The sequence below is a fragment of the Lactuca sativa genome, chromosome 3 (genome assembly GCF_002870075.4).
Source record: "Lactuca sativa cultivar Salinas chromosome 3, Lsat_Salinas_v11, whole genome shotgun sequence".
Classification (NCBI taxonomy): domain Eukaryota; kingdom Viridiplantae; phylum Streptophyta; class Magnoliopsida; order Asterales; family Asteraceae; genus Lactuca; species Lactuca sativa.
Genome location: NC_056625.2, coordinates 17,975,681 through 18,001,453, shown reverse-complemented (window position 1 = coordinate 18,001,453; position 25,773 = coordinate 17,975,681). Strand labels below are relative to the sequence as shown.

At 40.0% G+C, this 25,773-nt stretch overlaps 1 protein-coding gene across 1 annotated transcript; it reads left to right on the top strand.

Annotated features, from left to right (window-relative positions):
• The first annotated feature begins 209 nt into the window (after positions 1-209).
• On the top strand, positions 210-1,397 carry LOC111893777 (transcription factor MYB8). The gene is made up of 2 exons (XM_023889858.3): positions 210-431; positions 604-1,397. Exons 1-2 carry the CDS (start codon positions 299-301, stop codon positions 1,269-1,271), a joined length of 801 nt encoding a protein of 266 aa, XP_023745626.1. The 5' UTR covers positions 210-298; the 3' UTR covers positions 1,272-1,397.
• The last annotated feature ends 24,376 nt before the right edge of the window (positions 1,398-25,773 follow it).

Here is a 25,773-nt window from a genome sequence, read left to right as displayed (position 1 = left end):
GTATCAAACAACTCTATTCACGTGTTCGTATAATTTTGAGTTTAATGTAGATCTCCAGTACATATATATTTTGAATAATACAAAAATGGAGGGTGACTTTTATATATTTCCCAAGTCAATGTCGACTTTCGAACAATTATTGAGTCTCTACTACTATCCAAAAGAAAAACGTGACGAATTATATATTCGGTAAGCCATTTAAAAGGGACACCTGTTGCTATGGTTTCCTTCCCATACCACACACCACAATCTTCTCTAACAAAAACATACTCAAGTGTGTGTTTGTGTGTGAAAAGAAATGGGAAGGGCACCCTGCTGTTCAAAGGTGGGTTTACACAGAGGAGCATGGTCTAATGAAGAAGATAAACTCCTCACCGAGTACATTCAAACCCACGGTGAAGGCCAATGGCGTTCCATGCCTTCTAAAGCTGGTATGTATAAATAGTTTTACTCGATCCATTCACCATTTGTAAAACTAATCATCGCAAATGCGATAATGTTAATTTAAAAGAAAGCAAAAGCCAAAGGATCGATATTGAAAAGTGTTGGTTAGGTATGGAAATGATCGATTGATTAATGTTTGTTGTGTTGTAATGGATCCAGGATTACTTAGATGCGGAAAGAGTTGCAGACTGAGATGGATGAATTACCTTCGGCCAGGCATCAGGAGAGGAAACTTCACCGAAGAAGAGAACGACATGATCATCCGCCTTCATTCTATCCATGGCAACCGATGGTCGTTCATAGCCACCGAACTCTCTGGTCGAACTGACAATGAGGTTAAGAACTACTGGAACTCTCATCTTAAACGGAAATTAGCTCTTGACAGCGGCGAGAAACAGGTGGACGGCTCCAAAAACAATAAAAAACGGAAGAATAAGAAAAAAACGGATCAGAAGTCAAGGAAAGTTAAAATCGTAGAGAAACCAGAACAAACTGTTCCTCATTCTGCTTCATCTTCTTCGTCATTACCTTCATCACAATCAGCATCGATGGCATTGAGTAAGAACGAAATGAGCAGTGCATCGTCGAACTCCACAACATATCAAGGAGAAGCTGATTTACTTGCGACGGACACAGACTTCTCTTGGACGAACTGGGCGCCATTGTTAGAAATGGAAGGTTCTGGAGCAAGAATGGATGGTCAGGATGATCTGGATTTTCAATTTGACGGATTTGATTTGCTAATGTTTAAAGATGAAGAAAGCAATATGCTAGAGAAGCTGTATGATGAGTGTTTGCACTTCCTTGAAGATGAAAACGGAGTGTAATCATATGCTATCTTTTTCTCATTAATTCTTGTCTTGTTTTTAAAAAATAGAGCTAGATTTGTAGTAAAGAGATAAATATATATTAACTCCGTTGATTAATTACCAACTTTTTATTTTAGCGGTTAATTTTTGTACGTGTTTAAGTAATTATTTTCAAATCATATTCTTTTAAAACCCTCACTCACCACTTTTAACTTATCTTTAATACATCAAAATAATAACTTTCAATTAGTTTATTTATTAATTACTACAACATCAGAATGAGTTTGATAAATAATTTTGATTAGTTTATTAATGTGACTTAAATACAAAGAAAAAAATGTTACCTTTTTAAATCTGCCTAAAGTATCTAGAAGGAAGAATATGGTTGAAGCCAATTTGAGAGTGCGAGTCTTTATCTTGAGTTGAAAGTCAAATGTTGGACGTCGCAGCATATGTGATGTTTGGGATGCAAGATTGGAAAAATTCATTATTCCTTGAGTCATATGTCGTAATGAATCATATCGGCATTTCAAAACACAATGCTAGAAGTTAGAGCAATAATGTTACTAACTTACCAACTAATTTTGCCCATCTTTTGGACCTTTTATTTAATTTTTATTTTAAAATTTTGTAGTATACTTGAATTTATAGAAAACACAGAAAGACATGGCTAGTTCGATTAGTAAAAGTCAAGGTTGTAAAAATCGTTCGATGTAGGCTAATCAGTGGATTAGAGTCAAGGGATTAATCGGTTAGGCGGAAATTAATTAAGGACCATTAATTATTAAAAAAATAATAAAGATAACATTAAGCCTAATAATACAAATAAACAAGTTAACAAATAATAAATATGTAATACATGATTTACATTAATAAATATACCATTGAGAAAACCCACTTGGGGTGTTGTGCTGTCAAAATCTAATACAAAAGTTTCTCAAAAATCTAATACAAAAGTTTCTCTCAAGCATTTATACAAACATTTGGAATGCTATTTAACTTATTACAGAGTTGACTTCATTCAAGCTACCAAATCATCCTATTCATATCGAAATCGACTCCAACATTTATATTCCATGTGTATCGATCAGTAACAATCATAAAAGTTATCGACACCGAATCCATCCATAAACAAGAAATCGAAAATCTATCATTGATGTTCAGAGCAACCCTTGAACCAATTAATAAACCAGATCAATATTATCAAATATTTGCTACCATCGATCAATTATTGTGATGAGAACGAACAAGCTGATTGCATCGATTTTAAGAGTGCTTTGCCTCCGATGCCATGTGATCCTCATGTATATTTGTTTTCACCTCGAGTATCTGTTTTAGGAATGAAGATGTGTCGAAATCCTGAAGATTAAGTCAGTGTCGTAAAGTTGGGTATGATTGTTTCAACCTGAGTATGTCTTCGTGTATTACCTGATTGAGTTGTCTTCGAGTATCACCTGAGTTGTAGACCGATGCGTCTTTCCAGATCAGACCTACAAGTTGTGGATGTGGATGCCATGATTGAAGACTTGAGCAAGCTTGAAAGTAACGCCATTGAAGAACTAACCTCTGTTAATTATCTTCTCCTAATCGAAGTCGAGATTGAAGAACAATCTTGATCGAGTTGTATACCGAGAATCCCAAACAACCTCTGAACATACGAAAAAGAAAATAGAAGAAGGAAGAATGAATTGTTGATTTGGTTTTTGTGTTGTCGATCAAACCAAATCAAAAGAAAAGAAAACATATAAATTTATCTTTGTGTGTTCCTATGTTTTTTCCAATTGAGTATCCCACATCGTTGGTGGGATAAAATATCAAGGGCAAAAATTTCTATAAAAAGGATAGAAGGCTTATTGAAATCGATATCCAACTATGCTTTGGGCTAACTGTCTCCTTTGAACTGGTGGGTCGTTTGAGCCCGATTTTGGGTCCGATTTTGGATCTGATTTGGGGTCCGATTTGGACCGGTTTTGACCGATATTGACCAAGACCGATTTTTTACCCAATAACCCTTATTCATAGGCGGTTGGAAGCCGCCAAATGACTAGGCACCGATTAATCGGCCACCTAGACTGATTTTTACAACCATTGTAAAAGCATATAAGAATTGTTATGAGTCATGATGGCCTTAGGCCGCATGATGTCATAGAGTTTTTTCTGATTATATGCTGATACGGATTACTTTGCCGGTGGCAAACACCACCCTTTACTAGTTTTTTTGTTATGGGCAAATCTCAATAATGAAGTTTCACCTATGACAAATGGAGAGTGTTTGGAGGTTTGGTTTCCATTTTAAATATTGATTGTCATTGCACATTTAGTTTTATTTATTTATTTTAAAGGTAAAAATGTCACCAAATCCTATTCAAAGACAAATTGTGGCAAAAAGGATAAAATCCTACATGTAGCGTCTATATATCACACTTTTACTATCAACAAAATAGCCATAAAAAACTTTAGCCTTTGAAATATGATTTTAAAAAAATATATTTTCTTATTTTTTTTTAAATATACTAATAAAGTGTGAGTAATACACAAATTAATATTTGTAGCAGGAAAGTCATGATGGGAGCGTTTAGCACGGACCATTAGATATTCTAGCTTTCTCGTTTGACAAAACACTCAATTTTAAACAAAAAGTTTTGTTTTGCATTACAAGCTTCTAACGTTTAGTTTAAACAAAACACTCCAAATCTAAAAACAACTTTACGTAGGGCGTGTTCGGCAAAGAGTGTTTGAGAGCTTCTAGCTTCCAGCGTTTGAAAAAACGTTTCGTTTTGAACAGAAAGTCTCGTTTGCACTACAAGCTTCTAGCTTTTAGTTTAAACAAAACGTTTCAAATCCAAAAGCTATTTCGCGTAGCGTTTAACAAAATGTTACAAGCTACAAACTACCTGCTACCCGTTCTCAGCTAATTTTGTTGAACATGCCGAGTGCTCTTCAATAATTCATAAATTAGGGGCGATGGACGCTTAATTAATAGCCATATTTCATATTAACGCCTTCTTTTAGTGAATTTATTTGGATATTTTTCTAATTTGTGAATACAAATACCTAGAATTGTAAGGTTTTATATATCTAAATTATTAAGTATTGTGTGTAGGGATTAGCGTATGGACCGGGGAACCGACTGAAACCGGTACCAGAACCGGAACCAGAACCCGATGGAACCGGTCGGGTCGAGACCGAGATGATATGCTTGTGAATTTTTGGATCCGGGAACCGGTAGAACCGGCAAAAACCGGAACCGTATCTTGCTATTTCTCGATGACCGGTTCCAACATTTAAGACACAGCAAAAACTGGTAGGAACTGGAACCGATAGAACCGGCGATCCAGTTCGGTTCCTATTTTCAACCAAGTTCGGTTCCCGAGCCGGTTCCAACTGGGTCGATTCCTTTGCTCATCCGTAATTGTGTGTATAACCCATTAAAAACCAATTATTTTAAGCTATGAACATACTAATTTTGTTCATATTATTATTAACGGTTTTGCATGTTTTGAAATAATTGTATAATAGCCATGTGTGGCACACAGCCTAATCATTGGTTAAATATGTATAATCGCTTTTTTCTCGATTTTTAGTTTCAGATTTTAACTTCACCAACACTTTATCTTGAAACTTGATTTATTTGTTTGAAAAACATCGTTACACTAACAAAAGTTCCGAAAACATGCAACTAGTTAATATTTTATGAGGAAAATAAATCTAAGTACAGTACGTAAAAGATAAACAATTCAGAAAGCGTATTGGAAATTCGTCAAACATGTTCAACTGATGATGTGAAATGAATTTCTTAACCAACTTAAAATGTATAATTATCATTCCTACAAATACAATAGATCAAGTGTCTAGCATGATTTAAATTTAAAAAAGATTGAAAGATTTTTGGGTCATATGTAGAAAACCAAAGATAACACATCCTGCGATGTTTACAACCCTAAATAAACAAAAGCGGATATGTAAAATCAATAAAAAAAATATTTAAAAATCATGCATAAAAATAAAGGTTAAGAAATTCGTTTATTCCAAATTACATTTATTAAAAAAAATAAAGGTTAAGAAAATCGTTTATTCCAAATTACATTTATTAAAATTTAGTGTATTATAGAAAATGTGGAATCCTCAATGTTGCTGATGAGTGTGTACAGTTCCGCCTTCGCCTTCCCGCAATCACCGATGATACTTGAAACCATAAAAAACTGGGTAAGCATAAAGCTTAATTAGTTTCTTCCAAAATACCCCATACGATAAACATACAAGCATGCATCGAGTCCGATCAACCATCAGGTTGGAATACCCAGGGTTTGTTGGCATACCGCCTCAACCCAACCGCTCTACCAGAAGCGTCAGTGCCTTCGGCTTACAGTCGACCCATATCAGGTATCTTGGCCTACAACACAAAGCAGGACCGCCTCAACCCACTACCACTATATATCGACATATAAACAAACAATGATCAAATAGGCACATAACACAGACAAACAACAACCATAAAACTCACTACCTCCTACTAGTCCTCTCACCGGATACAGTCCTGCTACCAGCTAACCTCCATGAAATTTATAACCACAAGTAGCCACAGGTGAGATAGCCACCCGAACAGATGATCCTACTCTAGAGCCATAACCAAACAAGGAATAGGCAAGAAAGCTTAGATCAAGAGTTCTCAGGCTATCTTACGTGACCACAGACAGTCCCTAAGGCACTTCACCAGATGATAACCAATAAGTATAGATAACACACAGATCCAACAGTGTACTATAACATAGCAACATCCTACATACCAGGATACTGATCTAACAGATCACTACAACATACCCACATACCCGACACCAGGATATAGATCTAGCATATCACTATAGCATAGTAGCATACTAAATAGCAATAATCCAAGAAATGCCCGACCGTAAATAATTGGTGGTGAGATAGGCGCCCAGACAAGTGATCCTACTCTAGAACCACAACCAAACAAGGAATATGTAAGAGAGCCTAGATCAAGAGTCCCCAGTCTATCCTACATGACTATATACGACCCTTAAGGCATCCCTCTATTAACAGATAACTGAAAACTAGTGGGACGCCGTTGGTGCCTTCGACCCACAGTACAATGAGGTGAAACTCACCTCATAGTCTGAACAATAGTTGATGACATCCTGACTCAGAAAATTAGGTCGAACCGTCACCTATTCATCCAAATGACCAAGTCTCGAACACCATTCAAAAATACCCAAAATACTCCTTGGTCGAGCTTGGTTTAAGTCAGAGTTAAACTAGTGAGAATCAACAAGTCAACTGATTCAACCTAGCTGAGTCGACACAGGATACGTACGTTGGGCATACTCCCAAGGTACACGGGGCGTTCCCAAACCATGACCGCATATGGGAGAGTTGACCTCGTACACGTTGCGTACTCAAGTTATGCAGGGCGTACGCCTAATCTTCTCAAAAATTCATTAAGATCTTAATGCCTTTAACTCTCACATCAAACTTTCAGATCCACGGAAAAATCATCCTCAAGAGTCATAAAGTTTCCAACTTTATGACTTTTCATGTCCATTAAGTGATTAACTCAGCATCTTAATAGATTAAGACATTCTAAAGAATGCGTGGAGATATACCAACCATTAAGACCCCATTTTATGACCCAAGACCCTTCCTAAGGTCTGAAAGGACGACTTTATGGGTCAAGAACAGGCCATGCTCAAGAATCACCATTTTGGGACCAAAACGTGACTTAAAAGAGAAAAAACCTAGATCTACAAGATGAAGTGGTAAAGTTGCAAGCTCTATACCTTCTGGTGGTTGCAATCAAGGTAGAAATCACAGATCCAAGGTGCTTCCCAACTCCAAGCTCTTCACACTTCCCTCTTCACCTTCAAGAACTCTTGTAAACACTCCAATGGGCTCTAAAAGGCACTTTTTCACTTAGGGTTAGCTTGGGGGTTGCTTTCACAGAGGGTCGTTGAAGGAACGGGACATGAGGTTACAACGATGTTTATATAGGGCTAAAACCCTAAAAATCAGGGTTTTCATGATCTTCATGTACGCCCTGTGCATGAGGTGTACACCCAAAGTACTAAGGTGCGCCCTAATACGCTTAGCGTACACACGTATGCTCAACGTACTCCAAAAATCCTGAAATTACCAAAATGCCACCATGGGCCCTTTTTGCAAACAAAACTCATTCCAAGGGTCAAAAATGTAATATTTGAAAATCGGGGTATTATAATTCCCCCCATCTTAAAATTGGATTTCGTCCTCGAAATCGTTCCCTTCTACATCCTTTGCCCATGTTGAGAGAAAAACTTTGAGACACACTTGAACAAACGTTAGAAAAAGTATATTACATAAAAGTTAATCTCGAATGATCTAAAAGCTCAACAATAATATTTAGAGTTAGATGTTAGAGAGTTAGTTGCGGAAAAGTAAAGAAATGTAAATGACAGCAATTGTTATATCAAGTATACACTTAAGCTGATTCATAACGAGGAATGCATTCAAGCCAAGTTAATAAGTGAGATCAAACTTAGTGATTAAGTCACAGAAGACTTGCTTCAAAGAGAGGTTGTGATCGATTATGAGAGTAAGAAGAGTGAGTAAATGAGATAGAAAAAATAACTTCAGAGATGTGTATTAGAATTAGATGCGATATTTTTTTTTGGTTTACAAGAGAATGAGCTCTATTTATAGAGACTCACTAAGATCACTAGATTACATCTCTAAGAGTAGCCATGCAAAGCATACTGGACAATAGAGTGTATTACAAAAAGACAAAGTAAAGTAATCTAGTAAAGAATACGGTAGATAGAGACTGCGGTTGGTGACTGCTGATGAAGCGGCTTGACTGCGGTGGTATATTGGTTGCGGTAGCTGAAGTTCAAGAGGGTCACTTTTTATGATTCAACAATTTCCCCCTAAGTGATCTCTTTACCTTTTGATCAATTATCAAGTTTAAGAAACTTGATCAGGATCCAACAAAACTTCCTGATGTTCTCCAACCAGTTGATTCTTCTTAAGATCTCGAACTTGACTTCTGCAGTGGTGTACTTTGATTTTTCAACTGCGTTTCGGCAGATATCAAGTTGCTTCCTGGTGAGACGATGCATGGCAGTCATAGGAATGAAGTATTTGACATTATCAGTCTTCCTTTTGAAAATGACTCCAATTTCAGGATAGTTGGTTGCACCTAAGGATCTTCCTTCACAGCCTTTGGTAGGCATTGGTGCAGGGTCAAGTGGTGGCAGATCGACTTTCTTGGCAATGGTGGGGTAGATGTCTGCATCGATTTTGAAAAAGTCACAAACTGTTTCCTTCAAGAAAGTATTAGCCCTTTCAAGTGCAATATTCATCTTCGTGTGCTTCTCAGACTTGTGTTGAAACACCTTTGCAATGAGAAAGACTTCTTCCAGATTCATATCGGGAAAGTCAGCCTGGGTGCGGACATAATTGTGTTCCCTTCTGGTCAGAGTGTATTGGATGAAGTCAGCCTTCATGAACTTATGTATTTTGTAGTTGTTGACTGCGGATGGTCTATCGTTAGACCATATGTTCTCAACGGGAGAGGCATGCTTAGCATAAAATTGACTAAGTGTCTCAAATTCCATTGGCAGTCTTTTGGTGTTTGGAAGGCTGCGGTCGAACTGCTCAAATACAGTGAAGTATCTGGCATTGAGAGAGATTGGGACATCCCAGTAGCCATCTGAAGGGGGTTCCGCATAGGTGAGGTGGGGAGTGTAGTCATCATCAAGCAGTCTGCAGTGAGGATTGATCCAAGAATTTATCAAGGACTCATCCATGATGGTATCAAAACCACATAGTCTCCATACTTCTTCAGCTAGTTTGGCTGCCTTCCAATCTTTTTTACTTTGAGTGGCGGCAGGAGAGTCATTTGAACTCGGAGAAGACATGTACTCCACAAGGTTTTTGAAGTGAGGGGGAGTCTCTGGTTTCTTAGGAGTGTTTTCCTGTTGCAGTGGAGAGTCATGAGGTGGAGTGTGATGAGATGGTTGCGGTGAAGTTTGTGGTGTAGGAATTTTTTCTATAGTGATAGGGGGAGTTTGATGTTGTGAGATGGAATGGTTGGAGTGATGGACTTCTTCTTCACTTCCCCCTCTTGAGGAGTTCAGACCCGGAGCATCCTCAAGCCATTGACGAAGGGCATCAACTTTGGAAAACACTTCTTGGAATTGAGCTTTAAGGGCTTCGGCCAGTTGTTGATTGTTGGGGATGGTGGGGTTGAAGAGTAGCCTGTGGATTTCCTTGGTGAGATGAAGGATTTCGGGACCATGGAAATTTGCAGACAAGGATCGCTGCAAATGATTGATTGTAGCTTGAAGGAATGAGATTGCGGACTCATACGCAGTGTGAGTCTTAAGAATCAGCTTGTCAGTGTGGGAGGCTTGATCCGCAACGGATGCTTGAAGATCCCTTTTGATTGTGGTTACCCCAGAGATGAGGTGTTCTGCAGCAGCCATGAATTCTTTGTGGTCAGCTTGACGATTATTGTCAAGGGACCGGATCCCCATTTCAACCTTTAGAGAGATACACTTTGCAGCCATTCTCTCACGTGTTCCCAGATGTTCAATCCTTTCAATCAGTGACTGCAGTCCAGGGATATCTTCTGGTTGCGATTGAGTTGGCTTGACCGCAACAAGGATTTGATCGACCTTAGCTTGAGGACTTAGAAATTCTTTTCTGGTAACAACATTCTTCTTCTTCTTCTTCTTCTCTTTGGGTTTTGAAGTCGAATGATGAGAGCCACTGGATTCTTCTTCTTCATCGAACATCATGAGGTCGTCATCAGAAGGAGAGGGTTTGTTTACCTCTTGTAATTCAGCATCATCAAAACCAAAGATGGGAGCAGAGCTCACTTCGATTTCGGGTCCTTCGTCTTGTGATCCTTCAGCAGTGGGAGTGGGAGGAATTTTGGAAGCATGTTGGTCAACAGTTGCTTCCTGAGTCTTGTGGAAGGTTTCGACCATTTCAGTCATCCAATCTTGAACTTTAAGAATGGTAGCTACGGTATTGGCATTATTAATTGCATCTGCCCAATACTTAGCCACTGCCTGTATTTCTTGTTCCTTCAGTTGCTGTTGTTTGATTTGTTGATCCTTGCGTGCTTGGAATGCCCTACGGAAAGTGGCATATTTCTTTGCTTCAGCCTCGTTGGAGGGTTGAAACTTGCTCCATGAATCACTAGAGTTATCACCGTCAATTCCTTGAAATTGCACCGAGGTGTCCCTCGGGTTCGCAGATCCTTGCACATTTGTGCTCACCGTGCCTAAACCACATGTTACTAATGTAAGCAAAGTAGGATTTCCTGAGCTTCCTTGGTCTCCTTGACCCGTGGTCAAGTTTGGCCTCGGCTCAGCTCTGGCATGAGCGGAAGAAGTGCCCTGCGGTTGGGAAGGTGTTTGCAGTGTTTGGGTGACATTCAAAAGGATGGAGTTCAACTCCCCAGGAGAAAAATATGCAGTCGGGAAGCCCTGGAGACTTTCGGGCGAGAACCAACATTATCCCCTTAGGAATGAACTGGGGGGGAGTCTCCTTGTTGCTGTGAATCAGACTCACTTTCTGAGTCTGACAGGAAGAAGATGGTAGTTTCGAATTGATGTGCAGGCATCCCAAGGACTACAGGAGCATGTAGAGAGGCTGAGGTATCAGTCCGGTCATGCATATGGCTAGAGGGATTAGTTTTGCGTTTCTTGAGGATTGAAATGGGTTGGTTATCCTCTTCTGAATCACTGTTGGAGTCATGATGACTTGGTTCCACAGTAGTGATTACTGGTGGTGTTTTCCTTTTCTTGGAAGGATTGGAGGGTTTGGAAGCATCCTTTTTAGTAGTTCCTGATTTCTTTGTGTTGCGGGGACCATGAAGAGTAGAAACTTTGTGCTTACGTCTTTGGGAATGAGAAATATTGGAGAGAGTTGTGGAGGAAGGGACTGCGGTGCCTTCAGGGTTAATAGCTGCGAATGGAAGAGGCGGGGTAGGAAGGTATGGGTCAATACCTTCCGTAGCCTCAATGTGGTCTGAGACATCAGCAGTCTCAAGATCGAGGGTAGAAAGAATATGGACAGGAAGTCTACGGATTGGGCCAAAGATTGATTGATCAGATGAAGGATTGTACCTTTTGAGATCCTTGGTGACGAAGAAGTTGTTGTCACTGCCCATGTTGATCCCTGCGTCCGCATGTAGGTCTGAAATGCAGAGGGACCAGAACCTAGCAAAGGTAAGTTCGGTTGGGTTCTCCCTTGGGCTCTCTTTGGGAATGTATTGTAGAAAATCATCCCAAAGGATCTGTCTGTATTTCACATCGTTTCCTGTGAAGATGCTCCATACCAGTTCCAACAACTTGAGTCCCATGTTATCCGTTTCTCCGGTTCTGCAGGATAGACTGCGGATGACAAAGTGGCACACGAATTACCAGACCGCAGGCAATTGGTTCTTCTTGAATTTGCCAATTCCTTTGTTATTTTTCTGATAACCCATCTGGTAGAGTGCCGAAGTAATATCTGCCATTGATGGGGTGAAAATCTTGATGGAGGGTGAACAAGGAGATTAATGGCGGTGAGGAATTTTTCTTTGGACAGAATGACCAAAGAATCATTGATTAGGTTTAGATGAACTTCTTAGGGGTTATCGAGTGGACAATAGGCTGAGAAGGCACATTTGAAGAAGGTTAAAATTGGGACAACATTTGTGAAAGCATCAAATGGACCAAACAGAGGGTGATTTTTCAGGAATTTGATCATGAGTTTTCTGGGAGCATTGTAAGAAGGTTGTTCTTCAAATATGGCTCTGAAATTGCTTGAAGCAATTGTGGGAGAGTCTGAACCAGTCGGGTTCACTGATCCAAAAGTCGTGGATTGTTTCTTCGAGACACCGGATTTCCCCATTGTTGTGAGTTTGAGAAAGCTTTGAAGAATGCAGAAGAAGGTTGAAGGTTTAGAGAGCGTAAACTTTTCTTTGTGGAGAAGAAAGGGGTTATATAGTGACTTAATGGAGCGGGAAACGTTTTTTTGACCTAAGTGAATTTGGGTAAAAATGTTTGGGTTTATCTTTTGAATTAGGATCTTTAATCTCAGCCACATATTGACAAAAGAGGGATAAAATCTGAATTTGGGATTAACCAGAAAGGGCTATGCATTTAATGAAATGTCAGGTTTTATATCACGTCTGGTGAACGTGTGGTGGGTGAGAGATTAATCCGTTGGATAAAGGGGAAGTTGTAACGATGTGATGGTTTGGGGTCATAGGAAAAGACATATTAAAAGGATTTGATTTGGAAAATCTTTATTTTGTCATCATACCTAAAATAGGTCTGACACAAGGTTTAGAAGAAAAAAATGTGACAGTTTCTCAAAGGAATGTTTTTATTTAATGTTTTATTTAATGAAGGATCATTAAATAGCACACTATGTTTTTTTGTTTTTCAAAAGAATGAGCCGTCTGAAGATCAATTAATGTGACTGCGGATGGACACATCATTGCGGATGGCTCCTTTGCCATTGCGGATGACTGCAGTTGGAGAAACTGAGAAAAGAACTTGTACAAGAAGCTAGTAATAACAAGCAAGACAGACTCGTGAAAGATAAATATAATATATGGTTGCGGTACATAGACTGCGGCACACAAGATATACCAAAACCATCTATTATAAATTACTTTCAGTTAGGGCCACAATGGAGACCAAGAATGGTCTGTGGTACCTATCAATTCAAGAAGAATCGAGGGTACGGATTCATCACCCCTAACATTTGTAAGAATTCATTGAGTTTGGTAGAGTCAAGTGCTTTTGTAAATACATCAACAATCTCTTCATGAGTAGGGACAAAGATGAGTTCAATGTTACCTTTCAGAATGTGGTCTTTGATGAAGTGATACCGTAGTTCAATATGTTTAGTCTTAGAGTGCTGAATAGGATTATGAGAAATCACTATGGCACTTTCATAGTCACAATAGATTGGTATCTGCAACATTCTGTATTCGTAGTCTAACAGTTGTGTCTTCATCCATAGAACTTGATAACAACAGCTAGCTGCGGCCACATATTTGGCTTTTGCGGTAGACAATGAAACACAACTTTGTTTTCTTGAGGACCAGCTAATGAGTCTACCTCCCAAAAATTGACATCCACCTGAGATACTTTTTCGATCAAGTTTGCATCCGACATGATCCGCATCGGTAAATGCTTGAAGACTGAAATCATTGCCTGCGGGGTACCATAGACCAAGAGATTTGCTTCCTTTCAGGTTCCGGAGAATTTGTTTGGCTACGGTCATATGTGACACTTTTGGGTCAGCCTGATACCTTGCATATACACCAGTTGCAAAGACAATGTCTGGTGGCTTGCGGTGAGGTACATTAGAGAGCCAATGATACCTCTATAAGTCTTGTGATCCACAGATTCACCGGAGGGATAAGCAGAGATCTTATAACCGAAGGCCATAGGGACCTTAGCCGATGAACAGTTGTCCATAGAGTTTTTCTTCAATAATTCAGTGGTGTATTTCTCTTGATGAATGAATATCCCTTGCTACATTTGTTTGACTTGAAGACCTAGAAAAAATTAATCTCTCTATTCATGCTCATTTGGAATTTGTTTGTCATGAGCTTAGCAAATTCATCCACCATTCCTTTATCAATCGATCCAAAGATGATATCATCCACGTATATTTGTACAAGCATAAGGTGGTCACCATTTGCTTTTCTAAATAACGTGGGATCAATCACTCCTCATTTGTAACCTGAAGAGACTAGAAATTCAGAAAGAGTCTCATACCAAGTTCTTGGGGCTTGCTTCAGACGTAGACTGCCTTTTGAAGCTTGTAGTAGTGGTCAGGAAATTCAATACTTTCAAATCTGGGAGGTTGCTAAAGATAAACCTCTTCTTTCAATTCCCCATTGAGAAAAGCACTATTAACATCCATTTGGTTTACCTTGATGTTTTTGTGGGCAGCATACGCTAAAAAGATTCGGATGGCTTCCATTCGTGCCACCGGAGCATATGTTTCATCATAGTCAACACCTTCAAGTTGCCTGTACCCCTTTGCAACCAGTCTTGCCTTATTTCTGATAACCGCACCATATTCATCTAACTTGTTCTTGAACACCCATGTTGTTCCAACAATAGTATGGCCTTGCGGTATGGGAACGAGTTGCCACACCTTGTTCCTTTTGAATTCTTCCAGTTCTTCTTGCATTGCAGAAATCCAGTCAGGTTCCAATAATGCTTATTTGATCGATCGTGGCTCGAATGCGAACATAAATGTTGTGTAGTGATAATGATCAGATAAGTCCTTGGCAGATCGAGTCTGGATACCCGCGGATGGGTTACCAATAATTTGACCTGGTGGCTGGTCCTTCGTCCATACATGTAGATGAGGCATCAGATGATCAACGGTTGCGGTAGAAGGAATGTCTTCAATATTAGAAGTTTCTTCGGTTGGAGATGGCAGTTCCCCCTGGATTTGAGAACATTATGTGGAGTCATCTTGGCTTGTTGGAGCGAGAATGAAATTTTCTTGAGCAGTTTGGAGAGGTTCCCTCTGGATTGTTGATGGGAGTTCCTCTGGAACCTGAGAAGGTTCCCCCTGGACTTTCGATGGGAGAGTGATGATCCTTGAATCGGTTCTAGTGTCAATGTTCTCTATGAGTTCATCATCCGAATCCGAAGATACGTTTAATGGTAATGATTTTCTGCGGATAGGAACTTGAGCATCATCAAGTACTGGAACCTCGATGGTTGTTGCTTGATCTGGAGTAGAGCTTTCCCCCTCAACCGAGGAGGTGAAATTATTAAGAGATGCTACTTTGGATAGAGATGGACCAGAAACATCAGCATGTTGTTGTTGAACGGCTGGTGACACAAGAACTTCGGATAGTTTCGTCATTTCAACAGGGGCGAAAATATCATCATAATTGACTTCAACTAGATTTAAAGGACCTGAAGAAGCAGGAATGTAACTTTCCATGATTGCGGTGGTTTCAATGGATGGAGGGGCGTTGCGGATGTAAGAGTCATCAAATTTCACATCGAAGCTTTCAATGATTAGCCTTGTACGTCTGATAAGAACCCGATAAGCAACCATGTTATGCCTTCATTAGACTTTGGTGCAAATTTGTTAAGCTGATCTTTGTTGTTGATCACAAAACATCTTCACCCAAAGATATGAAAGAAGCGAACATTTGGTTTCGGTTGTTAAGGCCCTCATATGGTGTTTTATTGAGGCGTTTGCACACAATGCTTTGGTTTTGAACAAAGCATGCGGTTGCTACAACTTCAGACCAAAAGTAAAGAGGAAGGTGTGCGAAGTTGAGCATGGATCTGGATGCTTCGACTAGTGTACGGCTCCTTCTCTCTACTACTCCATTTTGTTGTGGTGTATAAGGAGCTGAAAAATTGTGAGTGATACCTTTAGACACCAAAAAGCTGTTGAGTGGATGATTAGTGAACTCGGTTCCATTATCACTGTGGATGCGTCTTACGGGCAGCTTGATCTGAAGTTCTATTTCTTTGATGAAGTTGTTGAGAATTTGCGGTGTTTCGGATTTGAGTCTGAGGAAGAAAACCCATGTAAATCGAGTGAAGTCATCTATTATAACCAGTATATACTTTTTGTGATGGAGACTGGCTACGGTTGATGGACCGTAGAGATCAATGTGCAGAAGATCAAGCGGTTCAGATATTGAAGAGTCAATCACCATGGGGTGACTTTCTTTGGAATGCTTACCACATTCACAAGCAGGACATAGAGTGTCATTGCTGAACTTGAGAATAGATAGTCCTTTGACTAGCTCTCCAGTGACCAAAGTGTTGATGTATCTGAAGTTGAGATGAGCGAGCTTGTGATGTCATAGCCAGCTGACTTCGGATACAGCTTTGGAAAGGAAGCACAACTATGGTTTGCCAATGATAAGAGAGACATCCAGAGGATACATGGTACCCTCGGATCATGACTTGATCAAGCAGATGCTCCTATCACTTGTCATTACGTAACATAATTGATCATCGAATTCAACTCGATGGACTGCCTTATATAGTTGGCCAACACTGATGAGATTGTGTTTAAGGCTTTCTACATAAGCAACCTTTTGAATTGAGAAGTTCCCCGTAGTGAGTACATTGTAACCTCGGATGATTCCATTAGCATTGTTGCCGAATGTAACATTTCCACCACTGCAAATTGGCCTGAAATCCCGAAGGTATTCTAACCTTCCAGTCATGTGCAAGGAGCAGGCACTGTCAATTAACCATTCATATTCTTGTTCCTCCTTGCACAAAGCCTGAGAATTACACGGTTAGTTTAGGCATCCAAAATAGTTTGGAGCCTGGAAGAACAGGTGAGTTTCTGAGTGATGCATGCACCGAGGTTGTAGGGACTGGTTTCGTGTCAACTTTTAAACCTAGTCCTGGGTGTTTGTGTAATTTTGGAGTTTTGTGTGTTTTTGTAAAGTTACGAGGTTTCTGATTTTTGCAACTACACTGACACGTTGAGATTTTGTCTTTTGTTCTGACACCACGTTTGGTCAACGGTCTAAAGGAAGAGTTGTTTGGCTTTTGACTAGACCGAGGTTGAAAAGATCTGACATGAGCGTTGTTAGTTTTCTGAAAAGTTTGTTTTGAAAAAGGTTTAGCATGTGTGGATCTTTGTGTCCTTTTTGTTGGATTTGGTAAGATACCCTTCCAATTGTTAAAATTTTGACGTGACTTTAAATGTGTTGGTATGGGTAAAATACTTTTCCATTTCGGATCATCTGAGGAATAGATTTGAAAAACACTGTTTCGAAAAGACATTGCACTTTTTGAATTGTGTCAGGTGAATTAGAAATTACTATTGAAACTGTACATTCCTTTTTGGATGTTTTCTTGGTGGTAGGGTTTTTTGAAAAATAGTGAGAGAGAACAAATTTTTCTGGACTTTTGGATTTTTGAGATCTGACATGCTTTTTGTTTTTTGAAAACATTTGTCTATTTGTGCCTCGGGAGCGAATTTCTTCTTTGAAAGCCTTTTTAGCTAAGGATTTTGGTAAACCGCAGTCTCTGTTATTCAACTGCGGTTTCCTAGAATCCTTTGAAATTTTGTGAAAACGTGGGCTGAAGTCATCCGAACTTGAAGATTCTGGGATTTGAGAACATCCACCCACTTCAAAGTTTTCTATGGGTAATTCATGATAAATCATTTGAAGAGTGGCATAACTTTTGTTCGAGGAATGCGGTAAGGATGACTTGACTACCGCAGAGTAAGTCTTAGTTGGGACTTCAGTGGGACTTTTGTTAGACTTCTGACTGTAGTGAGGGACACTGCAGTCTGAGGACAAAGATGGAAAGTCTTTAGAGACTTCAGTGTCCTCAATGACAATTTCTTCATCGATTACGGATGAGTTTTGAGAATTTAAGAAAGTAGTGCCACTGACAGGAATTTGATCACATGAGTGACCCGAAACCTCAGGCACAATTTCCTCAATGACACAATTGTTGCTTATATTATGCATTCTACCGAAGTGAGTTTTGATATCTTCGAGAAAATTCTTGTCGTTGACTGGGAAATGAAATTCTCGGTCTGGAGGGACATACAGTCTGTCTTTGTTGAATCGGGGTGAGGAATCCATTACGGTAGGATATCCATTTGACCAACCCCAATTTTATGTGTTGTCCATGGTTCCATTATTTACAAAATTTTCAATAGCTTCACTTTCATTGAACAATTTTTCGATTAACAGATTTAAACGTACAATTTCACTTTGAGCTAAATCTCTCTAGTTCAAAGCTATCTCTAATTGGGTTTCACTCAACATTCTTGCATATTTTTCTAACTCTAAATCTCTTTCTAACATAGCCATTTTAAGTCTTTTGTTATCCAGTCATCCTCTCACTTGAAATATCTCCTGGGACGCAATGTTCTTCTCATTTAAGGCTTTGTTATAGTATGTAAGGACGGCAGCACATGTGTCATTAAGATTATCTATGTATGGTTGACAATCATGCATGCTATAGTTTAGAGTTTGGATCATGAGTTTTACCTGTTCGACAATGCTTAGAGTTCCAACCTTTTCCATGTAGCAGTAGTTTTTGTTCATCTTTGTAGACCCATCATCATCCGCAGTCGCCAACATGCAGATCTTCCCTTTTCCATTGACACTGCTGGCGGCTTCATCTTCGTCTTCGGATGACCAGACTTGATGGTCTGTTTTGACATGGGCTACGTATGCCCTTGCTTTCTCCTTTTCTTCTAACTCTTGATCCATTCTAAGGTAGAATGCTCTGTCTTTAACTATATTGGCCTTACAATCTCTTGCAAAGTGATTCTCTTTGTTGCATTTGTGACAAACTACAACATCAGTCTTGTCTTCTAAGGGAGTACCGGAGTCAGTGGTTTGAGTAGGCTGCGGTGCTTCCTTTGGTTGAGTATAGTGAGATTGCGGAGGTGGATGAGAACTTTTAGGATAATGTGAGTGGTTTGTTTATGGGTTGAGGTTACGATTGAAGTTTGTTGAATTGTTGATTTTTGCGAAAGGAGTGAGGTGGTAGTCGATTGAATTGTTTGCTAACTAGAGCAATTGCCTTTTGAAATTCTTCTTCATCATAATAATCTGAATCAGCTTCGTATGACTGTGGTGAAGTGTCATACGAGGGAGCGTGGGGTTGATTATGTGGAGTTTGTGCTATGAGAGCAAGAGGTCCTCTAAAGTCAGCACAGTCTTTTTGTACGGTGGATTCCTGTGCTTGCAGTTCCCCATAGAGTTTGTAGAGTGACAAGGAATGAATCTTTCTATCGCCTTGGACTATCATTTTAGCCGTAGTCCAATGTCTTCCCAAACCATTAAGGAACTGAAGGTTTGTTTCATGGTTACTGCGGATGGTGCCCGCATTGGATAACTTGGTGACGATCAGGTTGAATCTTTTGAAGGAGTCTTCTAAACTTTCGCCAGTATGATCTTTGAAGTTGTTGAACTCACTGAGTGCAGTTGTAAGCTTCTTGTCTTGAGCTTGCTCTGAGCCTTCGTACAGATTCTTGAGAACATCCTAGATCTCTTTTGCTAATTTGCAATTTATGATAATATCGAAGTTGTCAGGAGCAACTCCACAAGAGATTTCATAAAAGGCAATAGCATCATTTTCCATTTTATCGAGATCATCCTTGGTGGGACGGCTCATAGTTGGTTGACCTCCTCCTTGTCTTGTTGTAGCTCCGTCAGTTTGGACTGGTGTAAGGACTGGGACATGTGGTCCTTTTTCTATGGATCGCCATACATCTCTACCAAGTCTCCTTAAGTATCTTTCCATTCTTTGTGACCAGTGATGATATTCATTTGCAACCAGTATTGGGGTTCGATTAGAACCACCAACACTGTTGGAAACATTCAGAGATAACGATTGTGCCATATTTTGAATTTTTTTTTGTTTTAGAAATAAGCTTCAGTGGTATAGAAGGCTCTTCGAAAAATCAGAGTTCCGATTTTCAAAAAGCAACCACTATGGCTCTAATACCAATTGTTGAGAGAAAAACTTTGAGACACACTTGAACAAACGTTAGAACAAGTATATTGCGGAATAGTTAATCTCGAAGGATCTAAAAGCTCAACAATAATATTTAGAGTTAGATGTTAGAGAGTTAGTTGCGGAAAAGTAAAGAAATTTAAATGACAACAATTGTTATATCAAGTATACACTTAAGTTGATTCATAACAAGGAATTCACTCAAGCCAAGTTAATAAGTGAGATCAAACTTAGTGATTAAGTCACAGAAGACTTGCTCCGAAGAGAGGTTGTGATCGATTATGAGAGTAAGAAGAGTGAGTAAGTGAGATAGAAAAGAGCTCTATTTATAGAGACTCACTAAGATCACTAGATTACATCTCTAAGAGTAGCCATGCAAGGCATACTGGACAATAGAGTGTATTACAAAAAGACAAAGTAAAGTAATCTAGTAAAGACTGCAGTTGGTGACTGCTGATGAAGCAGCTTGACTGCGGTGGTATGTTGGTTGCGGTAGCTGAAGTTCAAGAGGGTCACTTTTTATGATTCAAGAGCCCATGACAAACCGGCCTGACCGAACTTTCAAAGTTCTAAATACAATCTGAGAATCACCTCTGCCCGCTAACTACTACCATATTGTTGTCTAAACTCAACATTTTTCCGGGAACACCACCCCTCACGACAAATGAACCCTGGATTTTTGGCCTTATCCATCAAAATATCCAACCGTTGCGATTGAACTGAATGATTATACACTTACTAATACAACCTCGGCTAACCTTATGGTTCTAACCAATTAATCACTGAGTCTTAAAATTCCTTTCGATGCATTGCCAACGCCGTCATACTATGCCCACACATAGGTACACCATCGCGACAAGAATCAACTGGACATATACCAAACTAGACCACACTCCTACTTGGTTCCGACAACCCTGCTTAGCTATCTATTGACACTACTCAGGTTTAACCTTGATCCACTAACCAACAATAGCACTCGGGCTTTCTCCCGATCCACTATCCAACAACAACACTCAGGTCTATCCTCGATCCAATAACCAATGAAAACACTCGGGTCTACCCCTGATCCACTATCCAATAACAACACTTGGGCCTACACCCGTTCCACTATCCAACAACAACACTTGGTCCTACCCACGATCCGCTAACCAACGACAACACTCAGGTCTACCCCCGATCCACTATCCAATAAAAACACTCGGGCCTACCCTTAATCCACTATCCAACAACAAAACTCGGGCCTACAAAATTAATTGATGCTACCAGGTCTTCGGGTTGTGACTCTGACCTCAAAGCCCTAATCGAACAATAACAAGCAAGGAAACCCTCATCACACCCTTCAACCTGGGCCCTTAACACCCTAGAGTTTTATGCACAAGCACAACCTATTTATGATGCCACAACTAAAACTGATATGACTAGGAGGGAGATCCAACACCTGTAAATGACTTTAACGTGAAACCGAAAGATCCATAAAGTACATGAAAGTCTTGAACTTGGAGAAATTCAACTGAGAACCGAACCTTGACACAAGGTTTTCCTGCTACAAGGTAACACCCTCCACCATTTGACATATGCCAGAGTCTAATGACTTTCAAGTTCTTAGATACTCATACTATCTTGAACCCCACTACTTGATCCCAACCACTGATTTCCAATTACACTAGAGAATCTGAACCCACACATCATTCACAAATCCCAATATACACATACATTCTGACGACAAGGATAATTAATCCATTCATACAATAAATTAAATTAACCAAGGCAAACTAGGATAATTCCATTTAATTGATCATCCGGGTTACAAAATGAACTTTGAAACACAACAAAACTTATAGATAACCACCACTACTACCACAATTACTAATAAGAAGGACTGTCAGCTCAACTCTCAGTCTTCGGGACTTCGACCGTCGGGGAACTGCCAAGATAAGGGTGTAGGATCCAGCACCTCACCGAAAAATATAAAAGGACAACAAGCTCGCCTTCCAGGCTGCAATAAAAACAAACTCATGCACTTCACATACAATCTCTTCCAAAATGACTCTCCTCGCCACACTTGCGACATACAAACGATCGACACCTCCCTCTAATTTATCCAGAAATCTGACCGACGGACTTGAACCGCTTCACTACAGGCTAGGACTAATCCGGAGTCTGACGCTGATCCCTTGTCTGGGTCTCTATCTTAATCTCTCGCCTCCTTGCGGCATCCTGAAGCTTAGCGAGAGAACCGTAGCACTGGATGGACACGAATTGCCAAATATCCGTCTTAAGCATCCCTAAATATCGGGTCATCTAATCTGGATTAGAACCAAAAAACTCGGGGCAAAACATAACTCTCTCTGTGAACATCTTAGTGATCTCCGTCACCCACTCAATGTACTGTCTCAGATCCAAATACTCGTGGGCCAGTTTCTCCCGATCCACCAATCGGACATATATCGTGTGGAATATCTCAGAGAACTGCTCCTATGCTGCTGTATCTCACTGCTATGGGGTGTAGGAACTAGTTACCAACCTCCACCAATCCTTTGCTCCATACTGAAGAAGGTTCAGAGCTCACTTGACCTTCTGGTTAGCTGGGCGAGATCAAGAAAAGAAACATCCCTCAACATTTGACAGCCACCTCATGACAATGATCAGATCCTGAACCTTCTCAAACATTGGGGGCTCTATATTGTCGAAGTCCCAGTACTGGAAAGCTCTCCCAGCGCCAAACACATCCGCAGCGACAGTCGCGGTAGCCGCTACAGCAACAGTCTCAGAATGTGCAGTGTATCAGTCATCGAAGAACTTCATCGTAGCGGTATTGATAAACCCAAACAACAATGGCATCTGCTCCCGATCAATAGAAACAATCTCTTCACAAATAATCTCCCAAACCTAGTCCTCTGTCAATCCTGGCCCATCCTGGCCACCAGCTCCGGCTCCTGATCCTGAACCTTCAATAGCAGCCATACTTAAATATACCAATAAAAGACAAGACATCACAACATAGTGCTCAACATACCAGGCCCTACTCCTATTAGTCACTTAGTAGCCTAGAAATTCCTCTTGAATCTCATACGGATCTTGTGCTTTCAGTAGTACGAGCCCATACTACCTTCCAAACTTATCCGTATTTGATTCAGAACTCATCCCAAGGTCCTAAGTCACTGCACTAGACCATTCCTAGGTGTGCTAACACCGCTTCTGCTACCAGCTACAACTAACTTCCTAGGCACTCTTCCTAGGATTATTCTCACTCTCGCATCATCGATGGCTTTTGTGCATTATTGTTGTACATAATACGAGATTTGATAGATTGTCGAATAATCAACTCTGCCCTAAGTCCTCAACCAAACAAGGAACAGGAAGTAAGGCCAAGTCGATCATTTTAAGGCTATTCAATCCAACCATATACAACTAATCAACATACACACAACAATCTCACAATCAAGTAATATAAATCAGGCAAGTAGCTCCCTATATCATAAGGCATCACAAAATCAGGCATTGTATCCAGTAGTTTCTAGAAGAACCTTACCCACTAGCATGCTTTTTTCTAACAGTTCATATATCATCAAAATCAAAACTCAGCAAACATAACAAGTACGAGTATTTTGGGAACCACTCTCCTGTTCAGGCTCTGGCTGACTGTACACACCCTATCTTCCTAAAAGAGTCAAAGTTAAATCAAGGCCCGCATTCCCGATCCCAACCCTTTTTATTATGAATTCTTTTTTCGAAAACATTTTGCAAAACTTTCGGATCCTAGTTCGAGACTGGATTCACACAAGTGTTCCTCCAATTCATTCAAACCAGTGCTCTGATACCAACTTGTAATGTCCCATTTTCACAACCAAAATTCTCATTTTTATTAAGGTAAAACATCCCAATTAATAAACCCATTATTAAGAAAATTGTTTATTCCAAACTACATTCATTAAAAATACGTGTATCATAGAAACCGCAGAATCCTCAATGTTGTTGATGAGTGTGTACAATCTTGTCTTCGCCTTCCCGCAATCACCGATGATACCTAAAACCATAAACAACTAGGTAAGCATAAAGCTTAGTGAGTTTCTCCCAAAATAGCCCATACGATAAACATACAAGCATGCATCGGGCCCAGTCAATCATCAGGTCGGAATACCCAGGATTTGTTGGCCTATCGCCTCAATCCAACCGCTCTACCAGAGCCTCCGTGCCTTTGGCTTACAGTTACAGCCGACCCACACCGAGTACTAGTCCTCTCACCACATACAGTCCTGCTACTAGATAACCTCCATGAAATGCATAACCATAAGTAACCAAAGGTAAGATAGTCACCCGAACAGATGATCCTACTCTAGAGCCACAACCAAACAAGGGACATACAAGAAAAGCTCAGATTAAGAGTTTTTAGGCTATCCTACGTGATCACAGACAATCCCTAAGACACTCCACTAGATGATAACTAGTAAGTACAAATAACATACGGATCCAACAATGCACTACAACATAGTAACATCCTACATACCATGATACCGATCTAACAGACCATTACATCATAAACACATACTCGACACCAGGATACAGATCTAGCAGAGCACTACAACATAGCAACATATTAAATAGCAATAATCCAAGAAATGCCTGACCATATATAATCAAAGGTGAGATAGGCACCCAGACAAGTGATCATACTCTAGAACCACAACAAACAAGGAACAAATAACAGAGCCTAGATCAAGAGTCCTAAGTCTAACCTACATGAATATATACAGTCCCTAAGGCATCCCTCTATGAACAGATAACCAAAAACTAGTAGGCCAACATTGGTTCCTTCGACCCACAATACAATGAGGCAAAACTCACCTCACAGTCTGAACAATAGCTGATGACGTCCCGACTCTGAATCTCAGCTCTAACTATCACCTATTCATTCAAATGACCATTCTCAGAAACCATTCAAAATACCTGAAATACTCCTTGATCAAACTTCGTCCAAGTCAATGTCAAACTGGTCAGAAATTATGAAGTCAACTGAGTCAACATAGCCGAGTCAACCTAACTGAGTTCACTCAGCCACGTCGACACAGGACGCGTATGCTGGGCGTACTCCAATGGTACATGGGACGTACCCAAACTTTGATCGCATATGTGAGATTTGACCTTGTACACGCTTCATACTCAAGTTACACGGGCCGTACGCCCAGTCTTCTCAACACTTCATTAAGAGCTTAATTCCTTCAGCTCTCATGCCCAACTTTAAGATCCAAGGCTAAATCTTTCTCAAGAGTCATAAAGTTTCTAATTTTATGATTTTGCATGTCCATTAAGTGCTTAACTCAACATCTTAATACATTAAGACATTTTAAAGAATGCATGGAGCAAAACCAACCATTAAGACCCCATTTTTATGACTCAAGACCATTCCTAAGGTCTGAAAGGACGACTTAATGGGTCAAGAACAAGCCATGCTCAAGAATCACTATTTTTGGACCAAAAAGTGTCTTAAAAGAGAAAAAACCTAGATCTACAAGTTGGAGTGGTAAATTTGCAAGCTTTATACCTTTTAGGGTTCTAATCAAGGTAGAAATCACAGATCCAATGTGCTTCCCAACTCCAAGCTCTTCACACTTCACACTTCAACTTTAAAAACTCCTCTAAACACTTCAATGGCTCTAGAAGGAACTCATTAATTTAGGGTTAGCTTGGGGATCGTTCTCACAGAGGATGGATGAAGAAGGAAGGGGACATAAGGTTATAATGATGTTTATATAGGTCTAAGCCCCTAAAAATTAGGGTTTGGATGATCTTCACGTACGCCCCGCGTATGAGGTGTACGACCACCGTACTAAGGCATGCCCTAGTACACTTAGCATACACACATACGCTCATCATACTCTCAAAATCTTGAAATTACCAAAATGCCACTATAGGTCCTTTTTGCAACCAAAAGTCATTCCATGGGTTAAAAAATGTAATATTTGAAGATCAGGGAATTACATCTCTGATTATCAGCCATGGGAATCCAGGATCCCTAG

Excerpts from the sequence above, each read along its gene's own strand:
- LOC111893777 (XM_023889858.3), top strand. The coding sequence starts at position 299 with ATGGGAAGGGCACCCTGCTGTTCAAAGGTGGGTTTACACAGAGGAGCA. Across the intron at positions 432-603 it reads TTCCATGCCTTCTAAAGCTG|GATTACTTAGATGCGGAAAG; the intron begins GTATGTATAAAT and ends TAATGGATCCAG.